The sequence below is a fragment of the Pleurodeles waltl genome, chromosome 5 (genome assembly GCF_031143425.1).
Source record: "Pleurodeles waltl isolate 20211129_DDA chromosome 5, aPleWal1.hap1.20221129, whole genome shotgun sequence".
Lineage (NCBI taxonomy): Eukaryota > Metazoa > Chordata > Amphibia > Caudata > Salamandridae > Pleurodeles > Pleurodeles waltl.
In genome coordinates this window covers 640,136,502-640,156,076 of record NC_090444.1, presented here as the reverse complement: position 1 = coordinate 640,156,076, position 19,575 = coordinate 640,136,502, and the positions used below count along the sequence as shown (strand labels likewise).

Below are 19,575 nucleotides of genomic sequence, written 5' to 3'. Positions count from 1 at the left end.
TTTCTTCCAAAAATTTGTGTGTGTCCACGTTGCGCTTTGGGGCGTTTCCTGTCGCGGGCGCTAGGCCTACCCACACAAGTGAGGTATCATTTTCATCGGGAGACTTGGGGGAACGCTGGGTGGAAGGAAATTTGTGGCTCCTCTCAGATTCCAGAACTTTCTGTCACCGAAATGTGAGGAAAACTTGTTTTTTTAGCCACTTTTTGAGGTTTGCAAAGGATTCTGGGTAACAGAACCTGGTCCGAGCCCCGCAAGTCACCCCTCCTTGGATTCCCCTAGGTCTCTAGTTTGCAGAAATGCACAGGTTTGGTAGGTTTCCCTAGGTGCCGGCTGAGCTAGAGGCCAAAATCTACAGGTAGGCACTTCGCCAAAAACACCTCTGTTTTCTTCCAAAAATTTGTATGTGTCCACGTTGCGCTTTGGGGCGTTTCCTGTCGCGGGCGCTAGGCCTACCCACACAAGTGAGGTATAATTTTTATCGGGAGACTTGGGGAAATGCTGGGTGGAAGGAAGTTTGTGGCTCCTCTCAGATTCCAGAACTTTCTGTCACCGAAATATGAGGAAAACTTGTTTTTTTAGCCTCTTTTTGAGGTTTGCAAAGGATTCTGGGTAACAGAACCTGGCCCGAGCCCCGCAATTCACCCCTCCTTGGAATCCCCTAGGTCTCTAGTTTTCAGAAATGCACAGGTTTGGTAGGTTTCCCTAGGTGCTGGCTGAGCTAGAGGCCAAAATCTACAGGTAGGCACTTCGCAAAAAACACCTCTGTTTTCTTCCAAAAATTTGTATGTGTCCACGTTGCGCTTTGGGGCGTTTCCTGTCGCGGGCGCTAGGCCTACCCACACAAGTGAGGTATCATTTTTATCGGGAGACTTGGGGAAATGCTGGGTGGAAGGAAGTTTGTGGCTCCTCTCAGATTCCAGAACTTTCTGTCACCGAAATGTGAGGAAAACTTGTTTTTTTAGCCTCTTTTTGAGGTTTGCAAAGGATTCTGGGTAACATAACCTGGTCCGAGCCCCGCAAGTCACCCCTCCTTGGATTCCCCTAGGTCTCTAGTTTTCAGAAATGCACAGGTTTGGTAGGTTTCCCTAGGTGCCGGCTGAGCTAGAGGCCAAAATCTATAGGTAGGCACTTCGCAAAAAACACCTCTGTTTTCTTCCAAAAATTTGTGTGTGTCCACGTTGCGCTTTGGGGCGTTTCCTGTCGCGGGCGCTAGGCCTACCCACACAAGTGAGGTATCATTTTTATCGGGAGACTTGGGGGAACGCTGGGTGGAAGGAAGTTTGTGGCTCCTCTCAGATTCCAGAACTTTCTGTCACCGAAATGTGAGGAAAACTTGTTTTTTTAGCCTCTTTTTGAGGTTTGCAAAGGATTTTGGGTAACAGAACCTGGTCCGAGCCCCGCAAGTCACCCCTCCTTGGATTCCCCTAGGTCTCTAGTTTTCAGAAATGCACAGGTTTGGTAGTTTTCCCTAGGTGCCGGCTGAGCTAGAGGCCAAAATCTACAGGTAGGCACTTCGCAAAAAACACCTCTGTTTTCTTCCAAAAATTTGTGTGTGTCCACGTTGCGCTTTGGGGCGTTTCCTGTCGCGGGCGCTAGGCCTACCCACACAAGTGAGGTATCATTTTCATCGGGAGACTTGGGGGAACGCTGGGTGGAAGGAAATTTGTGGCTCCTCTCAGATTCCAGAACTTTCTGTCACCGAAATGTGAGGAAAACTTGTTTTTTTAGCCACTTTTTGAGGTTTGCAAAGGATTCTGGGTAACAGAACCTGGTCCGAGCCCCGCAAGTCACCCCTCCTTGGATTCCCCTAGGTCTCTAGTTTGCAGAAATGCACAGGTTTGGTAGGTTTCCCTAGGTGCCGGCTGAGCTAGAGGCCAAAATCTACAGGTAGGCACTTCGCCAAAAACACCTCTGTTTTCTTCCAAAAATTTGTATGTGTCCACGTTGCGCTTTGGGGCGTTTCCTGTCGCGGGCGCTAGGCCTACCCACACAAGTGAGGTATAATTTTTATCGGGAGACTTGGGGAAATGCTGGGTGGAAGGAAGTTTGTGGCTCCTCTCAGATTCCAGAACTTTCTGTCACCGAAATATGAGGAAAACTTGTTTTTTTAGCCTCTTTTTGAGGTTTGCAAAGGATTCTGGGTAACAGAACCTGGCCCGAGCCCCGCAATTCACCCCTCCTTGGAATCCCCTAGGTCTCTAGTTTTCAGAAATGCACAGGTTTGGTAGGTTTCCCTAGGTGCTGGCTGAGCTAGAGGCCAAAATCTACAGGTAGGCACTTCGCAAAAAACACCTCTGTTTTCTTCCAAAAATTTGTATGTGTCCACGTTGCGCTTTGGGGCGTTTCCTGTCGCGGGCGCTAGGCCTACCCACACAAGTGAGGTATCATTTTTATCGGGAGACTTGGGGAAATGCTGGGTGGAAGGAAGTTTGTGGCTCCTCTCAGATTCCAGAACTTTCTGTCACCGAAATGTGAGGAAAACTTGTTTTTTTAGCCTCTTTTTGAGGTTTGCAAAGGATTCTGGGTAACATAACCTGGTCCGAGCCCCGCAAGTCACCCCTCCTTGGATTCCCCTAGGTCTCTAGTTTTCAGAAATGCACAGGTTTGGTAGGTTTCCCTAGGTGCCGGCTGAGCTAGAGGCCAAAATCTATAGGTAGGCACTTCGCAAAAAACACCTCTGTTTTCTTCCAAAAATTTGTGTGTGTCCACGTTGCGCTTTGGGGCGTTTCCTGTCGCGGGCGCTAGGCCTACCCACACAAGTGAGGTATCATTTTTATCGGGAGACTTGGGGGAACGCTGGGTGGAAGGAAGTTTGTGGCTCCTCTCAGATTCCAGAACTTTCTGTCACCGAAATGTGAGGAAAACTTGTTTTTTTAGCCTCTTTTTGAGGTTTGCAAAGGATTTTGGGTAACAGAACCTGGTCCGAGCCCCGCAAGTCACCCCTCCTTGGATTCCCCTAGGTCTCTAGTTTTCAGAAATGCACAGGTTTGGTAGTTTTCCCTAGGTGCCGGCTGAGCTAGAGGCCAAAATCTACAGGTAGGCACTTCGCAAAAAACACCTCTGTTTTCTTCCAAAAATTTGTGTGTGTCCACGTTGCGCTTTGGGGCGTTTCCTGTCGCGGGCGCTAGGCCTACCCACACAAGTGAGGTATCATTTTCATCGGGAGACTTGGGGGAACGCTGGGTGGAAGGAAATTTGTGGCTCCTCTCAGATTCCAGAACTTTCTGTCACCGAAATGTGAGGAAAACTTGTTTTTTTAGCCACTTTTTGAGGTTTGCAAAGGATTCTGGGTAACAGAACCTGGTCCGAGCCCCGCAAGTCACCCCTCCTTGGATTCCCCTAGGTCTCTAGTTTGCAGAAATGCACAGGTTTGGTAGGTTTCCCTAGGTGCCGGCTGAGCTAGAGGCCAAAATCTACAGGTAGGCACTTCGCAAAAAACACCTCTGTTTTCTTCCAAAAATTTGTATGTGTCCACGTTGCGCTTTGGGGCGTTTCCTGTCGCGGGCGCTAGGCCTACCCACACAAGTGAGGTATCATTTTTATCGGGAGACTTGGGGAAATGCTGGGTGGAAGGAAGTTTGTGGCTCCTCTCAGATTCCAGAACTTTCTGTCACCGAAATATGAGGAAAACTTGTTTTTTTAGCCTCTTTTTGAGGTTTGCAAAGGATTCTGGGTAACAGAACCTGGCCCGAGCCCCGCAATTCACCCCTCCTTGGAATCCCCTAGGTCTCTAGTTTTCAGAAATGCACAGGTTTGGTAGGTTTCCCTAGGTGCCGGCTGAGCTAGAGGCCAAAATCTACAGGTAGGCACTTCGCAAAAAACACCTCTGTTTTCTTCCAAAAATTTGTATGTGTCCACGTTGCGCTTTGGGGCGTTTCCTGTCGCGGGCGCTAGGCCTACCCACACAAGTGAGGTATCATTTTCATCGGGAGATTTGGGGGAACGCTGGGTGGAAGGACATTTGTGGCTCCTCTCAGATTCCAGAACTTTCTGTCACCGAAATGTGAGGAAAACTTGTTTTTTTAGCTTCTTTTTGAGGTTTGCAAAGGATTCTGGGTAACAGAACCTGGTCCGAGCCCCGCAAGTTACCCCTCCTTGGATTCCCCTAGGTCTCTAGTTTTCAGAAATGCACAGGTTTGGTAGGTTTCCCTAGGTGCCGGCTGAGCTAGAGGCCAAAATCTACAGGTAGGCACTTCGCAACAAACACCTCTGTTTTCTTCCAAAAATTTGTATGTGTCCACGTTGCTCTATGGGGCGTTTCCTGACGCGGGCGCTAGGCCTACCCACACAAGTGAGGTATCATTTTTATCGGGAGACTTGGGGGAATGCTGCGTGGAAGGAAATTTGTGGCTCCTCTCAGATTCCAGAACTTTCTGTCACCGAAATGTGAGGAAAACTTGTTTTTTTAGCCACTTTTTGAGGTTTGCGAAGGATTCTGGGTAACAGAACCTGGTCCGAACCCCGCAAGTCACCCCTCCTTGGATTCCCCTAGGTCTCTAGTTTTCAGAAATGCACAGGTTTGGTAGGTTTCCCTAGGTGCCGGCTGAGCTAGAGGCCAAAATCTACAGGTAGGCACTTTGCAAAAAACACCTCTGTTTTTTTCAAAAAATTTGGATGTGTCCACGTTGCGCTTTGGGGCGTTTCCTGTCGCGAGCGCTAGGCCTACCCACACAAGTGAGGTATCATTTTTATCGGGAGACTTGGGGGAATGCTGGGTGGAAGGAAATTTGTGGCTCCTCTCAGATTCCAGAACTTTCTGTCACCGAAATGTTAGGAAAACTTGTTTTTTTAGCCACTTTTTGAGGTTTGCAAAGGATTCTGGGTAACAGAACCTGGTCCGAGCCCCGCAAGTCACCCCTCCTTGGATTCCCCTAGGTCTCTAGTTTTCAGAAATTCACAGGTTTGGTAGGTTTCCCTAGGTGCCGGCTGAGCTAGAGGCCAAAATCTACAGGTAGGCACTTTGCAAAAAACACCTCTGTTTTCTTCAAAAAATGTGTATGTGTCCACGTTGCGCTTTGGGGCGTTTCCTGTCGCGAGCGCTAGGCCTACCCACACAAGTGAGGTATCATTTTTATCGGGAGACTTGGGGGAACGCTGGGTGGAAGGAAATTTGTGGCTCCTCTCAGATTCCAGAACTTTCTGTCACCGAAATGTGAGGAAAACTTGTTTTTTTAGCCACTTTTTGAGGTTTGCAAAGGATTCTGGGTAACAGAACCTGGTCCGAGCCCCGCAAGTCACCCCTCCTTGGATTCCCCTAGGTCTCTAGTTTTCAGAAATGCACAGGTTTGGTAGGTTTCCCTAGGTGCCGGCTGAGCTAGAGGCCAAAATCTACAGGTAGGCACTTCGCAAAAAACACCTCTGTTTTCTTCCAAAAATTTGTATGTGTCCACGTTGCGCGTTGGGGCGTTTCCTGTCACGGGCGCTAGGCCTACCCACACAAGTGAGGTATCATTTTTATCGGGAGACTTGGGGGAACGCTGGGTGGAAGGAAATTTGTGGCTTCTCTCAGATTCCAGAACTTTCTGCCACAGAAATGTGAGGAACATGTGTTTTTTTAGCCAAATTATGAGGTTTGCAAAGGATTTTGGGTAACAGAACCTGGTCCGAGCCCCACAAGTCACCCCTCCTTGGATTCCCCTAGGTCTCTAGTTTTCAGAAATGCACAGGTTTGGTAGGTTTCCTTAGGTGCCGGCTGAGCTAGAGGCCAAAATCTACAGGTATGCACTTTGAAAAAAACAGCTCTGTTTTCTATAAAAAAATTAGGATGTGTCCATGTTGTGTTTTGGGCCATTTCCTGTCGCGGGCACTAGGCCTACCCACACAAGTGAGGTATCATTTTTATCGGGAGACTTGGGGGAACATAGAATAGTAAAACAAGTGTTATTGCCCCTTATCTTTCTCTACGTTTTTTCCTTCCAAATATAAGAGAGTGTGTAAAAAAGACGTCTATTTGAGAAATGCCCTGCAATTCACATGCTAGTATGGGCACCTCGGAATTCAGCGATGTGCAAATAACCACTGCTCCTCAAAACCTTATCTTGATCCCATTTTGGAAATGCAAAGGTTTTCTTGATACCTCTTTTTCACTCTTCATATTTCAACAAATCAATTGCTGTATACCCAGTATAGAATGAAAACCAACTGCAGGGTGCAGCTCATTTATTGGCTCTGGGTACCTAGGGTTCTTGATGAACCTACAAGCCCTTTATATCCCCGCAACCAGAAGAGTCCAGCAGACAAAACGGTATATTGCTTTCAGAAATCTGACATCGCAGGAAAAAGTTACAGAGTAAAACATAAAGAAAAATGGCTGTTGTTTTCAGCTCAATTTCAATATTTTTTTATTTCAGCTATTATTTTCTGTAGGAAAACTTTGTAGGATCTACACAAATGACCCCTTTCTGAATTCAGAATTTTGTCTAGTTTTCAGAAATGTTTAGCATTCCGGGATCCAGCATTGGTTTCACACCCATTCCTGTCACTAACTGGAAGGAGGCTGAAAGCACCAAATATAGTAAAAATGGGGTATGTCCCAGTAAAATGCCAAATTTGTGTTGAAAAATGTGGTTTTCTGATTCAAGTCTGCCTGTTCCTGAAAGGTGGGAAGCTAGTGATTTCAGCACCAGAAACCCTTTGTTGATGGCATTTTCAGGGAAAAAACCACAAGCCTTCTTCGGCAGCCCTTTTTTCCCATTTTTTTGGAAAAAACAAAATTTTCACTGTATTTTGGCTATTTTCTTGGTCTCCTCCAGGGGAAACCACAAACTCTGGGTACCATTAGAATCCCTAGGATGTTGGGAAAAAAGGACGCAAATTTGGCGTGGTTAGCTTATGTGGACAAAAAGTTATGAAGCCCTAAGCGCGAACTACCCCAAATAGCCAAAAAAGGGCTCAGCACTGGGGGGGGAAAGGCCCAGCAGCTAAGGGGTTAAGAAAAGCTCCCTCATGTTTGGTTATCCAGCCATTTTCTAGGCCCTTCCTGGTTAGAAAGGTTATCTCTTCTTTTATTTCTGATGTAGGGTCCTTGGACAGTTTCTTGTAGTGATGGATGTTTCATAGTAAGCGTAAGCATTCCTCCTCATACATGACTTTTGGAATTATGACTATGGAACCTCCCTTGTCGGCTGGTTTCACAACGAGTGAGGAGTCATTAATCAGGTCATTTAGGGCTGCTATTTCATGCGTACTGATGTTGTGGAAAACCTCACTCTGGTCTGTTTGCAGATTGTCTATTTATTGGTTAACTGATTTCTCTAAAGCCAGTACTTTGGGTGGCATTTGTTGACACAGGGGGGTGAACTTAGATTTGGGATGTAAACCTGTGTTCCTGTCCTGCCCGATGGTGGGTTGGGATGGTTCAGGAAGAACGTTTTTTGTCTTATCTTTCGGAAAAAGTCAGCCATCTCAATTCTCAACTTGAAAATGTCCAGCTTAGGAGTGGGGACGAAACCCAGACCCTTCTCTAGTGCTTTTAGCTCATTATCTTTCAGAATCTTAGGGCTCAGGTTAATGACAGTAGTAGATCTATTGCTTACATCTTGCTTGTGCTGGGGGTCTCGTTGTCTGGTTGTACCTCTCCTAAATTCCAGATCACTCCCTTTTTCCTTCCCCTTCCTTATCCAGGGCCTTTTGCTCAAAAAAGGAGCATTAGGGTAAGCCCAGGTGACTGGTGGTGCAGGATACATTGGGGGTTGGAACTGGTTGGGTGGCCCGTAAGGGGAGGGCCAAACCCAGGGTGGCATATTCTGTGGAGGGGCCTGGGGGCCTGCATAAGGGGGGAACCAATTGTTCCTTGAGTTTCTCTGCTTTTTCAATGACTTTCACAGGAAATGGAAGTAGGGAGATGGGTCTGAAGTTTTTGAGGTGGGGTCTGCTGAGGGTTTCTTGAGGAAGGGGTTGATCTCACCTGCTCGCATTAGCAAACAAGCATTGATAAAACAAGCACTGATAAAACCAATTGTGTAATACAGCACATTATGTTTACTTAGAAACATGAAGGTTTATCAAGAACAGAGATATGATTTAACCCTAATCTCTGGGGATGCTGACAGATAATGCAGGCGGCACCTTGGGGATTCCTGACACAGACGAGCTTGCCTTAGGTACACCTTTGGTGCGCCAGCGGCCAATAATAAGTGGGGGGGGAGAGGACAGCTGAGAGGCGGGAGCAGGAAATGATGCTAAAAAAGGGGGTGGGCCGCATCAGCAGGGATGGAGTGCAAGAGAGAGGAGGGGGTGGGGCTGCAGGGGCAGCAGTGGCGGGGAGTGAGAGAGGGGGGACAGCGAGAGTGATGAGAGAGATAGAGCAGAGTGAGGGGAAAAAATTAGGAAGAGAGGGAAAAAGCACAGAAAGCGAAAGGCACAAAAGGAACAGCACAAAAAGAATAAAAAGAGGACAAAAAGAGGAAAAAAGAGAAAAGATGCAGAGGACAGCCTAGCAGAAGAGCAGAGCTCTCCCACTATACACCAGGGATGAGGCGCAGGCAGAAGCCTGTGGGTGGAAGAGGGCCTCGAACTTCTGACAGAGGTCAGAGTTCAGGGAGGGAAGGGCTTCACTTGCCGGTGGAGCTACGAGGTGGCAGAACTGTTCACTGACCAGTTCAGTGAGTTTGCCTCCCCTAACACCACCATGTGTGTGCCATATTTAAAATGCGGTGCACCATGGTGGTATTTAGGGGACTTGCTTTAGAATTTTTGATGCTAGTCTGGCACTTTGCAGGATTAGTATTATTGTAAAAAATTCTGATGCTTATCCTGCAAAGCACCCAGAGGCCCAATGTAACCAATGGAAGCCTCCGTTTAACGCCTGCCCTGAGCAGGTGTTAAAAGTGGCAAAAAAATGTTGCAAGGGAATCTCTTTGATTTCCTTGTGCCATATTTTGCCGCTGCCCCAATAGGAGAATGCCCTCTTTGCATATATTATGCTTGGCGCAGGCATAATGTAGCGCAAAGGGTTACAAAGTGATGCACAATGCATGCATTGCGCCACTTTGTAAATATGGCGTGGCATTTTTGGCCGTCTAATGTGGCATTGGAATGGGGCTAGGGGCTCCTAAATATGTCCCAAGGTATTTTGGAAAATTAAATTTCTAAATTTATGTTTAGATAAGTTCTAGAAACATTCTGAACAGCTAAGCTATGGGCAAGAAATCCATTTGTGATTAGTGAGACATACATAGGTTTAACTTACCAGACTCCACTCTACAAGGGATTCCTATCAAGCCTTCAGGATGTGGGATCTGCAAATCACTTTACTTGTAAAATGTGTACTTTAATGATTGATGTGCAATTGTATGTATGATAAAATATATGATATAATACATTTTTTTTCGATTTATTCAAGCAATAGAATGTTTTGATTTTAACATTTGAATTTTATAAAGTATCCTCCCTGATTCATTTGCATTACATATAGGAAAGTGTTACCAGTGGGATTTTCTGATCTTTATCAGGTTGATCACAGCAGGGCAACAAGCTGAATTAAAATCCCACATTGATCCTGGGAATGTGTTAGCTCTCCCACTCAAGATTTAAAGCCCTCTTCAGCAAGGTCATAATACCAATACTAAAGAGACTGAACCAATATAAACAATTATTCAAAAGGGATGCCGCCTTCAAAAGCAAACACAACATCATATTTTCTACAAGCGGTGTTAAAACAGTACCAGGTTTTATGCACACTCCTTGTTTCATACCTTTGCCTTTTTCTCTTTCAGACCTCTCGGAGTCAAATAATATGGTAGATGCGATCCAAAAAGACGAGGCGATGGTCGCTGCTCAAAATTCACTTTTCTCACATTATTTTCAAGACCGGGAACACGGTTGATCGTTTCGGTGGTTTCTGTTTTATTAAGATACCCTTCATAATAAATCAAACTTAAAATCTGTTCCATCCATATAGTCCCTGTAAGATTAATTTGGAATATGTAATATTTATTTTCCAGAAGCAGTATAGAGCACAACGTCATCACATACTACAGTTTCAAGGGAAAAGTAATGTAACTAGATGAGTTGATTATCCAGAAGTTTTAAGAACAAAAGGAAACAATGCACCATCATACATTAAGCGGATAGCGATGCTAGCAATTTGATTTTGCGTTATGAATGATCTCTAGTATATTATTAGTAGAAGTGTTACTCATGACGTGTTGTTAAGTTGTGTTAGGTCATGATACCTTACGCTTTGTGTTGTTAGGTTGCCTCATATCATGCTCCAGATTTTATGAAGCACAGCTAAGGCCTCAGTTGGCCTCCTGGTGGCAAAGTCAGAGTACAGTTTGCTTATCAACTCAGAGAACCCTTGTTTGTGGTGCTTTTGTAGTCTTCGGAACTCCTTTAAAGGGAGCTGTTTAAAAAACTCCCCAATACAGCTTAAACCAGTGAACACCTATGCTAATGTTTTTCCACTTTTAATTTCAGGGCACTGGGATGAAGCAAAAACCACAGGGCCAAAAGTGTTCGTTGCCACTTGGTCTAATGATTGCTGTAAGGTAATATTTCTCTAACAAGATTGCCATGTGACATTTTGCTCCTCATTTAATAATTTTCGCCGACCTGATATGTTTTCCTGTGCAGAATGCTGGTGTCGTAGGTCTCTTGACAGGTGTGCTACATGTGGAAAGATTTCTGGACATTATTGGGAATAAGGATACACCGACATTTGTTATTTTGTATCACAAGCTACTACTGTCCACATCATCAGGCCATGATTTGATTGACAGTAGGTGACAGCTAATTTTCTTCTACAGTTTTTATGTTGGCACCTTCACAAGAGGACTACTAGTTATGTTTGGGTAAATCCATGTACATTGTCATGAGTTATCCTAACTGTAAGAAGAATGTGTATAGAAGTGCTTAAACTTAAAAATTGGGATAAACCCACTTGAGGTCCCCCTGTATGTAGGTAGCCCCCTAATGTTGTAGAATGTTGTAAGAGGTATTTCGATCTCTGCATGTCACGCTGCTCAGCATCCCTGTCTCCTTTTGCCGATATTTTACAGCCATGTATATATTTTTGCTTTCACACTACTCAGAATGGAGCAGGAAAACTCTTCGGGTCTCATTTATAAGAAACGGATGCATAGTCATTGATGCATCAGATTTCTTGCACCTCCCACACATCCCCTAACAACGCCATGGGTGTGCTGTATGTACAATACAGAGCTCCATGGTGCATGTTTTCACAGAGATTCTGATGCATCTGTTGACACTAAAGTGACGCATTGCAGGAGTTGTGTTGTTAAAAATTAACACAACTTCAGCAATGAGAGGAGAGTTCCATTAGAAAAAGCCCTGCATCAATTTTACGTCTGGTCTGAGCAGGAAGTAAAATTTTGATGCAGTAAAGTTGTCGAGTGATGCAGTGAAAAGTTTTGAATTTCACTGGGTAAATTCTACATGGCTATTTCCATGGGAATGCCTACCCTACATACATCCTACCTTGCACAGGAATAATGTGACGCAGGGCCCAATGTGTCAGTTTATAAATATGTAGCAGTGTAGTGCAGTACTAGCGCCACTGCTGAATAAAAAAAATAAATGATACAACAACGGTGCAAAGGGCTTGGGAATGAGGCCTTTGTGTCTAGGGCTGTATGAAATGATAATAAGGGATTTGTGAAATTATGCCCGAGACATTTACCACACCGACATAGGTGGTGCAAAGTGGTGCAAAATATTCCATGCCAATGTCACTGATGATGCTTTGTACTTAGAGTAAATAAACAAGACATCATTTCTGGTGTTGGCTTAGTGTTCATAATTCTGAGCTGCCCTAGAAGTCCCAAAGAGGGCTCTTTTGAGGTTTCAAGCCCAGTCAGGGCTCCAGGAGACTGTATATATTCTCTTAAATGTCTCTTGAATGTCCCTTTTTTGTCGCTTTGTGTGCATGGATTAAAAGAATGCAGGGCTCGAAAAATCATAACAATTTTACTAGACCTGCAGGTTGAGTAACGTAACTAATCTACTCGACCTAACTGTAATGTTCCTGACCCGTAAACGGGTCTCAAATTGTCTGATCCTAGGCAAATAGTTTACAGAGTCGCCTTCTTAATTCTCACGTTTGATTGCACCTTCAAAAATGTGAGCTCAGCATTTCTGCACTACAAAAAAACTCTTTTGTTTGATTATGTAGACTAAAGTTTGCTGCATGCATCACAAGAATCTAGCCCACATACCCATTAGGTCTAGCCCACATAACCTAGGACTTCTTTTAGTTTACTAACAACACTGCTATCGGGCAGAAGTGTTTCTCAGTTTGTTTAAACACTCAATTTTAATAAATATATTACTAAACCATGATGTGGTAACATATTGTCATCTACACACACTAACTTTACAAGAAATGAACAAAAACCCCTCCACAACATTCAGCTTCACTGATAAAACTATATGGTGTATTAACAATCTGTGAAAATTGGGTTTCAGAGAACATATCCTTTGCACATCAACATGTAAAGTATTCTGATTTGTTTTCATCCTATTAAAATATTTTTTCATCACACAGAAATATAAAAAATGGGCTTTCACAACTACTGAAATATATTTTGAAATGCTTGCACAGTTGACTTAGTCATTTAAATGTTGTGTGTTAGGAAAAACCTGACACCCTATATCCTTTTATTTTACATTCTAAGCAGCAGGTCACACAGTTCATCTTACAAAGTCCTGGAACTCTGCAATCAGAAGGAAAATTAATTGTTAGAAAAATCTGACTTTTGAACTCATTATTGACTTATTGTCCCTCCACTTTTCAACTGAAAGGAAAACACCTGTTCAGTGTCAACGAGTATAGGTTGACCTGATCAAATAAGACTTGCCAATGCAAGTGGTCAAGTGGATTTTTCAAGCCCTGGAATGGTTATTAGACCTCTTCTATAGTAACAGGACAAGGGTGTAGGTTACTTACAGGTGCTTCCCCTGGATGATATAAAGGTCCTGGCAGCCCAGGTGGCCAGTCTATGCTCTTGGTGGCGTGAAAAGCTCTGGCTGTGCCCCAGGCTAGAGCTCAAGTGGAGCCCTCATGGGATCCGTGTGCTGGACTGCAATTTCACAGAGTTCCTGGAGAGGACTCCCATGCTTCACCAGGCTGACTGGGCTCTGGGTCTGGTTCTGTAGTGAATCCTATCTTGTTTTAAACGGGAAACAGGAGTTAGATTAGCCTTCTGGCTTGCAGACCCCGTCACCTGGTGATTTTTACCCTACTTAGCTTGCTCTGTTTTAGTGCAATTATTTAATTATATTTTCTAAGATGGCTGCATTGTTTTTAGTTAGGACAAAGTTTTAGTGTTGTGCTATCAGTGCCACTCTTCTAAGGCTTCACTTTCAGCGCCAATAGATAGATAAGATGTAGGTATTCACATTAGGTACTTTCCTACTTTGGGCTTTCAAGGCATTGTTTATGTAATTGCTGCCCCCAAGCACCTCTTGTTATCTATTGTTTGGGAACAGAGCTACGTCAGGAGTCTGAGCTGACCTGTATAAATTCACCTCACATAGGCAGATAGTCAGGGAGATTCCTACCAGATGTCATCAACTCTATCCATGTGCCATGTCGCCTTGTCGCAGACCCAGTCTTCGTGTCTCTACGGAGTCTGAGCTAGAGATCTCATTTCAAGGTAACAAGGGTTGGGGGGGCTCTTCCTAGGGACATGGCACTGGCAGATTAAGTTTAACAAACCTAACTCTCTTTAGGTTAGAGATTAGGTTCATTGTGATAAGGCATTAGGACATATTACATATCTCATGTCATTCCATCTTATTGCAGGATGGTGGGGATCTTTGTATTAATAATTCTTGTGTTCACAATTCTGTTTCTTTCTGTTTCTTGCATTATTCATTATTCATTATCCTTATTGTTGAGGCCCATGCAACTTATTGTAGATTGCAGTTTTGTTAAATTAAACCTATTGAAACTTTACTGCATCTATTTTATTGCCTGTGTTTGATTGAGACATGTTGTTCATGTGAGAAAGGGGTAATCTCCGTTTAACCACAACACTTTCTGAGATGTTGCATTCTTGAGTCCATGTGTAAAGGCTTCCACAAATCACCTTTTACTGGTTGGATTTTTGGTGAGGTACTGCATGTGAGCTGGGAGGGTTGGGACGACAGTTGTGACTTGTTGTAGGACTGGCATAGTCACCTACAATCATAAGTACTATCATCCTTAACCCAGCAGTCTTGCCTAGAGCAAGAGTTAAACTATGACATGGCACCACCAATTATGGTGTTTAGGCACTAATTAGCACATACCCTGAGTATCACTGTCTCACATACAACAGGTACTTTAAGTACCAATATACAGAGACGTTCATGGTCTTGGGGAATATCTTAGCAGAACAGGGAGCACCAAATTAGGCTGTAGGTTGTTCAAGCTCAAACTATTTAAAGGACTTTTTCTCTCCAGCTGGTATTTCGTCTCTTTACCCATTACACAATATGGCTAACACTATAGACATTCTTGAGAATGGTAGTCAGGCATTAACACTGCACCTAGTAGTGCATGGCTTAACAGACGAGGGTGGGGATGTCACATTCATAGTAGAAGCTAGTGAAGCTCACCAAACAGAAACATTCTACTCTTGGGTCACCTTTCCTGAGGAAGACCAAAGATAATTCACATTCCACACATACAGAATTGCAAACGTACCTCAACGGTACCAAGCGTACCAGTATCTTTAAATACCGATTACTGATCAAGAACATCAAAACTGGTTTAATGGCGCCCTACCACATGTAATACAACCCGTTAGATGAGGACCCCTAGGTAACGAAGGACAAACGTGGCCTATGTTTGCCACATATACACCTCACCCGGGTATACAAAACATGCAGGCAGCTGATCTGCGCAATTTATACATTGAGCTAGTAACACTATATAGATGACTTGTTCAATTTGTAATGCGAACTCTGAACACTACATCAGTGGGTTCAGTACCACCAGCACCTGCTGGATACCAGTTGACTACTACTGGGATTAATCCACAAACAGTACATTCTATCATGGGTAAAGTGCCCACAGAACGAGAGAAAATCCTGTTCTGGATAGCCCAGAAACAAATCAGCTGGAAGCTGTGTTTCCCCACACGGGACCACAGGAAAACATAGAATTCTCACAATGTGCTTGCCCTTCGGGATGGTTCACCTGGTGGATGATTGCAACACATGGGGTACAGTCTTCACTGCAATATAGACTATCACACATGGTACCCCGGCACTTGCCATTTTACCAGAAGTGTTAAAACAAATTCAGAATGAGCACGGGGCTGCTCCAGCCCTAGGTCTGGGGATGAAATGAATGCGTAACTTTGACGCAGTCTCCTCAATCATACTCAGTAACATTAAAAGGGAAGTGGTAGCACTAGATATACAACAGCGCCTCTGAGAGATTCCACATTTGGACCAGTAGCAACAACTACCGAAAATAATTTCTGACACCTATACCAGTATAGGACAGGATAGTTTGGGAGCCAAGCCAAAAAAGCTTGAAATACAGAGTACCACCCTTAAGGAACTTACTAAACAAGGACAGGCGGGTTCTAAAAAGTGCTGGGATAAACAAAAGCAATTTAAAAAAGACAGATGAAATCAGAGAGCTGATTCTCCACACCCAGAGAACTCCGACAGGAAATATACTCTCAGAAATAGAGAAAATATAAAATCCTGACAGATATACTCATTTACGTCCTTCTTGTTCCTTTCAGGACGCACCGGATACATGTTGCGCGATAGTGAGCCAGTCAGACCAATGTCCTGACTATGTGAAACAGAAGAAAGACTCACCACAGTCTTATGACAAGTCCCCACAACAAAAGCCACAGTTTGAAAAGAAAAAGGTGGCAGCACTGTCAATTAAAAATGCCCTTACACTTGAGAACATTGCTGAAGAACAATATGCGGGCAGTGACACTGTTAGACAGCACAGCAGAAGTCACAATATGTTGCAGGAGCCTGAAAGGTCATCTGGATGTGACAGTAACTAGCAATTACATTGCTGTTTAGACTGAGGACGGGCGCGTACTCCCACCCGCAGGGTTTATGATTTAAATCTCCAAATTGAGGGGGAGATAGAGCGCACCATTGGTGTGATATTCTGGGATGAACTTAGTTGTGACATCCTGCTGGCCGACAGGGACTGTTCCCCCGAGCACATCCGCCAGCACCCACATGGGGAAGATGTAATTTTGCCTTCTTTCTCTGATCTTGTTCCAGAAGTGGTAAAACAAGCCTACACTGTCAATTGGGCTTTAGCTCAGGCACCTGAGTTGTACTGCAATCATGTAGGTTGGGACAAGGATTATCCTTGCCATGTTATACCTATCAGGTCTACACCCCAGCCTCGGCCACAATATCCTGTTAAATATGAAGCAAAAGCTCCAGTGAGGGAGATCCTCACTCAGCTTAAGTACCAGGGAGTAATTGAGCCCTGTGTCTCTGTAATGAATAACCAGTTATTCCCCGTTGCAAAACCAGCCCATTTATACAGAATGGTCTTAGATTATTAAACAGTAACTCACGCACATACGCTATACAAAATTGACATAGAACAGCGCTAATTAATAACATAGTGCACAAAAAATACAAGACAACATTGGATATTTCCAACAGTTTTTTCTGCCAGAACTTAGCACATGAAAGTCGGGACCTGCGTGCATTCTCATTTGGCTGAAGAAATGCTTCTGCTCTTTGTCCCAAGTGTAGAAGAACCGCCCAGGGCTGTTCTCAGCCCATATAACATCAATATTACATGATATTGGTCCAGAGGAATTGTCTTACAATGATGACATCTATCTCACAGATGATGACCTCAACATTCATCTTGTCAGGGTCAATAGGGTCATTCTAGGATTCGCAGCCCTTGGTTACAAATTTAATTTTAGGAAAACTAAAATATCCTTTCTCAGCATATTATTCCTGGGATATGAGCTATCAAACGAGGGCAAGAGCCTGGCCCGCTCTTTCTAGAAAATGTGCTTAACTCCAACCACCAAACACAATCAAGAAACTGCAGTCTTTTCTTGGTTTCTTTAAATTTGGCAGAACATATATCCCCGACTATGCACAACGTATCAAGCCACTTTATGACAATATGCCTTGATGTTTCTACCAGACACTGGACAGTTGAACACACACACATCCATAGGGAATTGCAACAGGACATGCTAGAAGCAAAACACTTGCACATCCATGACAAGAAAACTAATTTGGTCATCAGAATAATTGCTGGTGTCATTGCGTTCACTTATGTCACTTTTAACGAGGGTGACACAGTGCCCAAATTATATAAATCACATTTATACTCCAAAGCAGAACAACATTTTGCACCCACAGAATATCTTTTAACTGCAGTTCAGATGGCTGTCATTAAGGAGTGGCCACCTGCCCAATGAAAATGCATCATTGTTGTTACCCCAGTGGCAGCCGTAGAGGCAGTCTCCAAAGCAAGCGTTCCTAACGCTAAAGCATTACATCCACTCTGGACTCAGTGGGCAACCTCCCTGACTGCCACCGATGCAGATTATGGGGGTTATTCTAACTTTGGAGGAGGTGTTAATCCGTCCCAAAAGTGACGGAAAAGTGACGGATTTACCACCAGCAGTATTACGAGTCCATTATATCCTATGGAACTCGTAATACGGCTGGTGGTATATCCGTCACTTTACCGTCACTTTTGGGGCGGATTAACACTCCTTCAAAGTTAGAATAACCCCCTATATCTTTGATCCAAAACTTAAGACACAAGAATTTCTCCAGTACGAACAGGAGTACCCCTCACTTGACAGATACCATGCTGTCATTTACACGAATGGTTCAGCACAACCAGCTGTAGGTACCAAGCATCAATACTCAGCCGCTTGTACAGCCATGACCGGAGTGATGAAGGATGGTGTATTCCACCCTCACAATACCTTCACACAAACCCTAGGGGACTGCACAACTTAAATGGCTGTGTTGAAAGCCCTTATCTTAGCGGTAGAACACACAGAGACAGGTTTCCTCATTTTGATTGTCTGTGACTCATACTACTGCATCTAGTCCTACAATGATTACCTTAATCATTGGCAACTGAACAGGTTTAGAGACTCCAAAGGGAACACCATAAAACACAGAACTCTGTAGGGGTGGGTGGCTGATCTCAAGGATAATCTACCTTGTGTACAAGTAGTACATACATTGGGCCACCAACGTGTAGGAGTACACATTATCAGCAATACTTTGACTGATGAAGCAGCCAAATCAGCAGTAGCTATGGCTTCTGTGGCTGCAGTGACTCATTCTCAGACGAGACTGGATAATGAAATTCTGACTGCCATGAAAGCTTCAGCTGAAGGCAAGCCTCTTCCAAAAGCATGACCTACAAAATACTCTTACCACATCAGTGCACAGAAAGTTGCCTATGCAACATTTTCTGGGGTTGGAGATCGAGTGATCCCCAATCAAGACCAGAGATTAGATCTGATAAAAGGATCGCATGAGGTTGTCGCTTCTGCATATGCTGGTATTGCTGCCACAGTAACACTCTTACAGAAACGCTTCTAGTGGCCAAGCCTGTAAAAACAGACAAAGCAATATGTCCTTTGTTGCGACATTTGCCAGCAGATTTAGGCCCTCAATACAACCCTGGCGGTCGGTGATAAATCGGCGGTAACACCGCCAATAGGCCAGTGGCAAAAAAAATGGAATCATGACCACGGCGGAAATCGCCAACACAAACAGCCACTTTAACACACCCACCGCCATGGCGGTAGCAACAAACACTGTGGCGGCAACCACCAACAGCCAGGTGGAAGACAATGTACCACCCACAGCATTACAATACGCCAATCAGCCAGCTTTTCTGGGGCGGTACCAACACCATCAAAAGCACAGTGGAAACAGAACACTGAAGGAAAACGACTCGCGACACTCAAGAAAGAACCACGGCGCCATGGAGCCCGAGGTGCACTTTTTCCCACTGCTGGTCTACCTTCTCATACACCAGGAACACGAACGCCGGCGAAGAAGACCACGGTGAGTACTGCACCTAGCACACAAGGGAGGGGGGGAGGAAAAAGAGAGTGACACATACACGCAACACGCAACACCCCCACCCCTACCCTCACCCCCAACACCATACACACAAACAGATGCAACAACATTGCATAAACACCCCTTAACCCTCAGGAATAACGCAAGGACAAAAGGAATGGATGAAAATGAGTGTAATAGTGCAATATTAGATAACTATGGCCCTCATTACAACATTGGTGGTAAAAGGGGCTTACCGCCGTGCAGAAGACCGCCAACACACCGCCACAGCTGCGGAATTCCGCCACAGCTATTATGACCTACAGCTCGGAATCCGCCAAAATTCAGACACCCACACAAGTCCGCCACACCGAAGGTCAGTGATAATCTGGCAAAAACAAATCCTCCACCGTCACGCCAACAGAAAAACGCCCACACTATCAAGACCCATGAACCCACACAGCGGTCTTTCAACCGCGGTATTCCATTGGCGGTACACACCGCCGCGCTCAAAATACACACACATATACAAAACACTACAACATTGGACAATTCGAAATACACACA

General features: G+C 44.5%; 1 protein-coding gene across 4 annotated transcripts in view; it reads right to left on the bottom strand.

Moving 5' to 3' along the window:
- LOC138295898 (amine sulfotransferase-like) overlaps positions 1-19,575 on the bottom strand; it is an 895,551-nt gene that overhangs the window by 437,676 nt on the left and 438,300 nt on the right. For all 4 annotated transcript variants that reach the window (XM_069234511.1, XM_069234512.1, XM_069234510.1 and 1 more), the window contains one exon: positions 9,696-9,904. In XM_069234511.1, the coding sequence (XP_069090612.1) occupies positions 9,696-9,904 (209 nt within the window). The remainder of the gene's footprint in view (positions 1-9,695; positions 9,905-19,575) is intronic.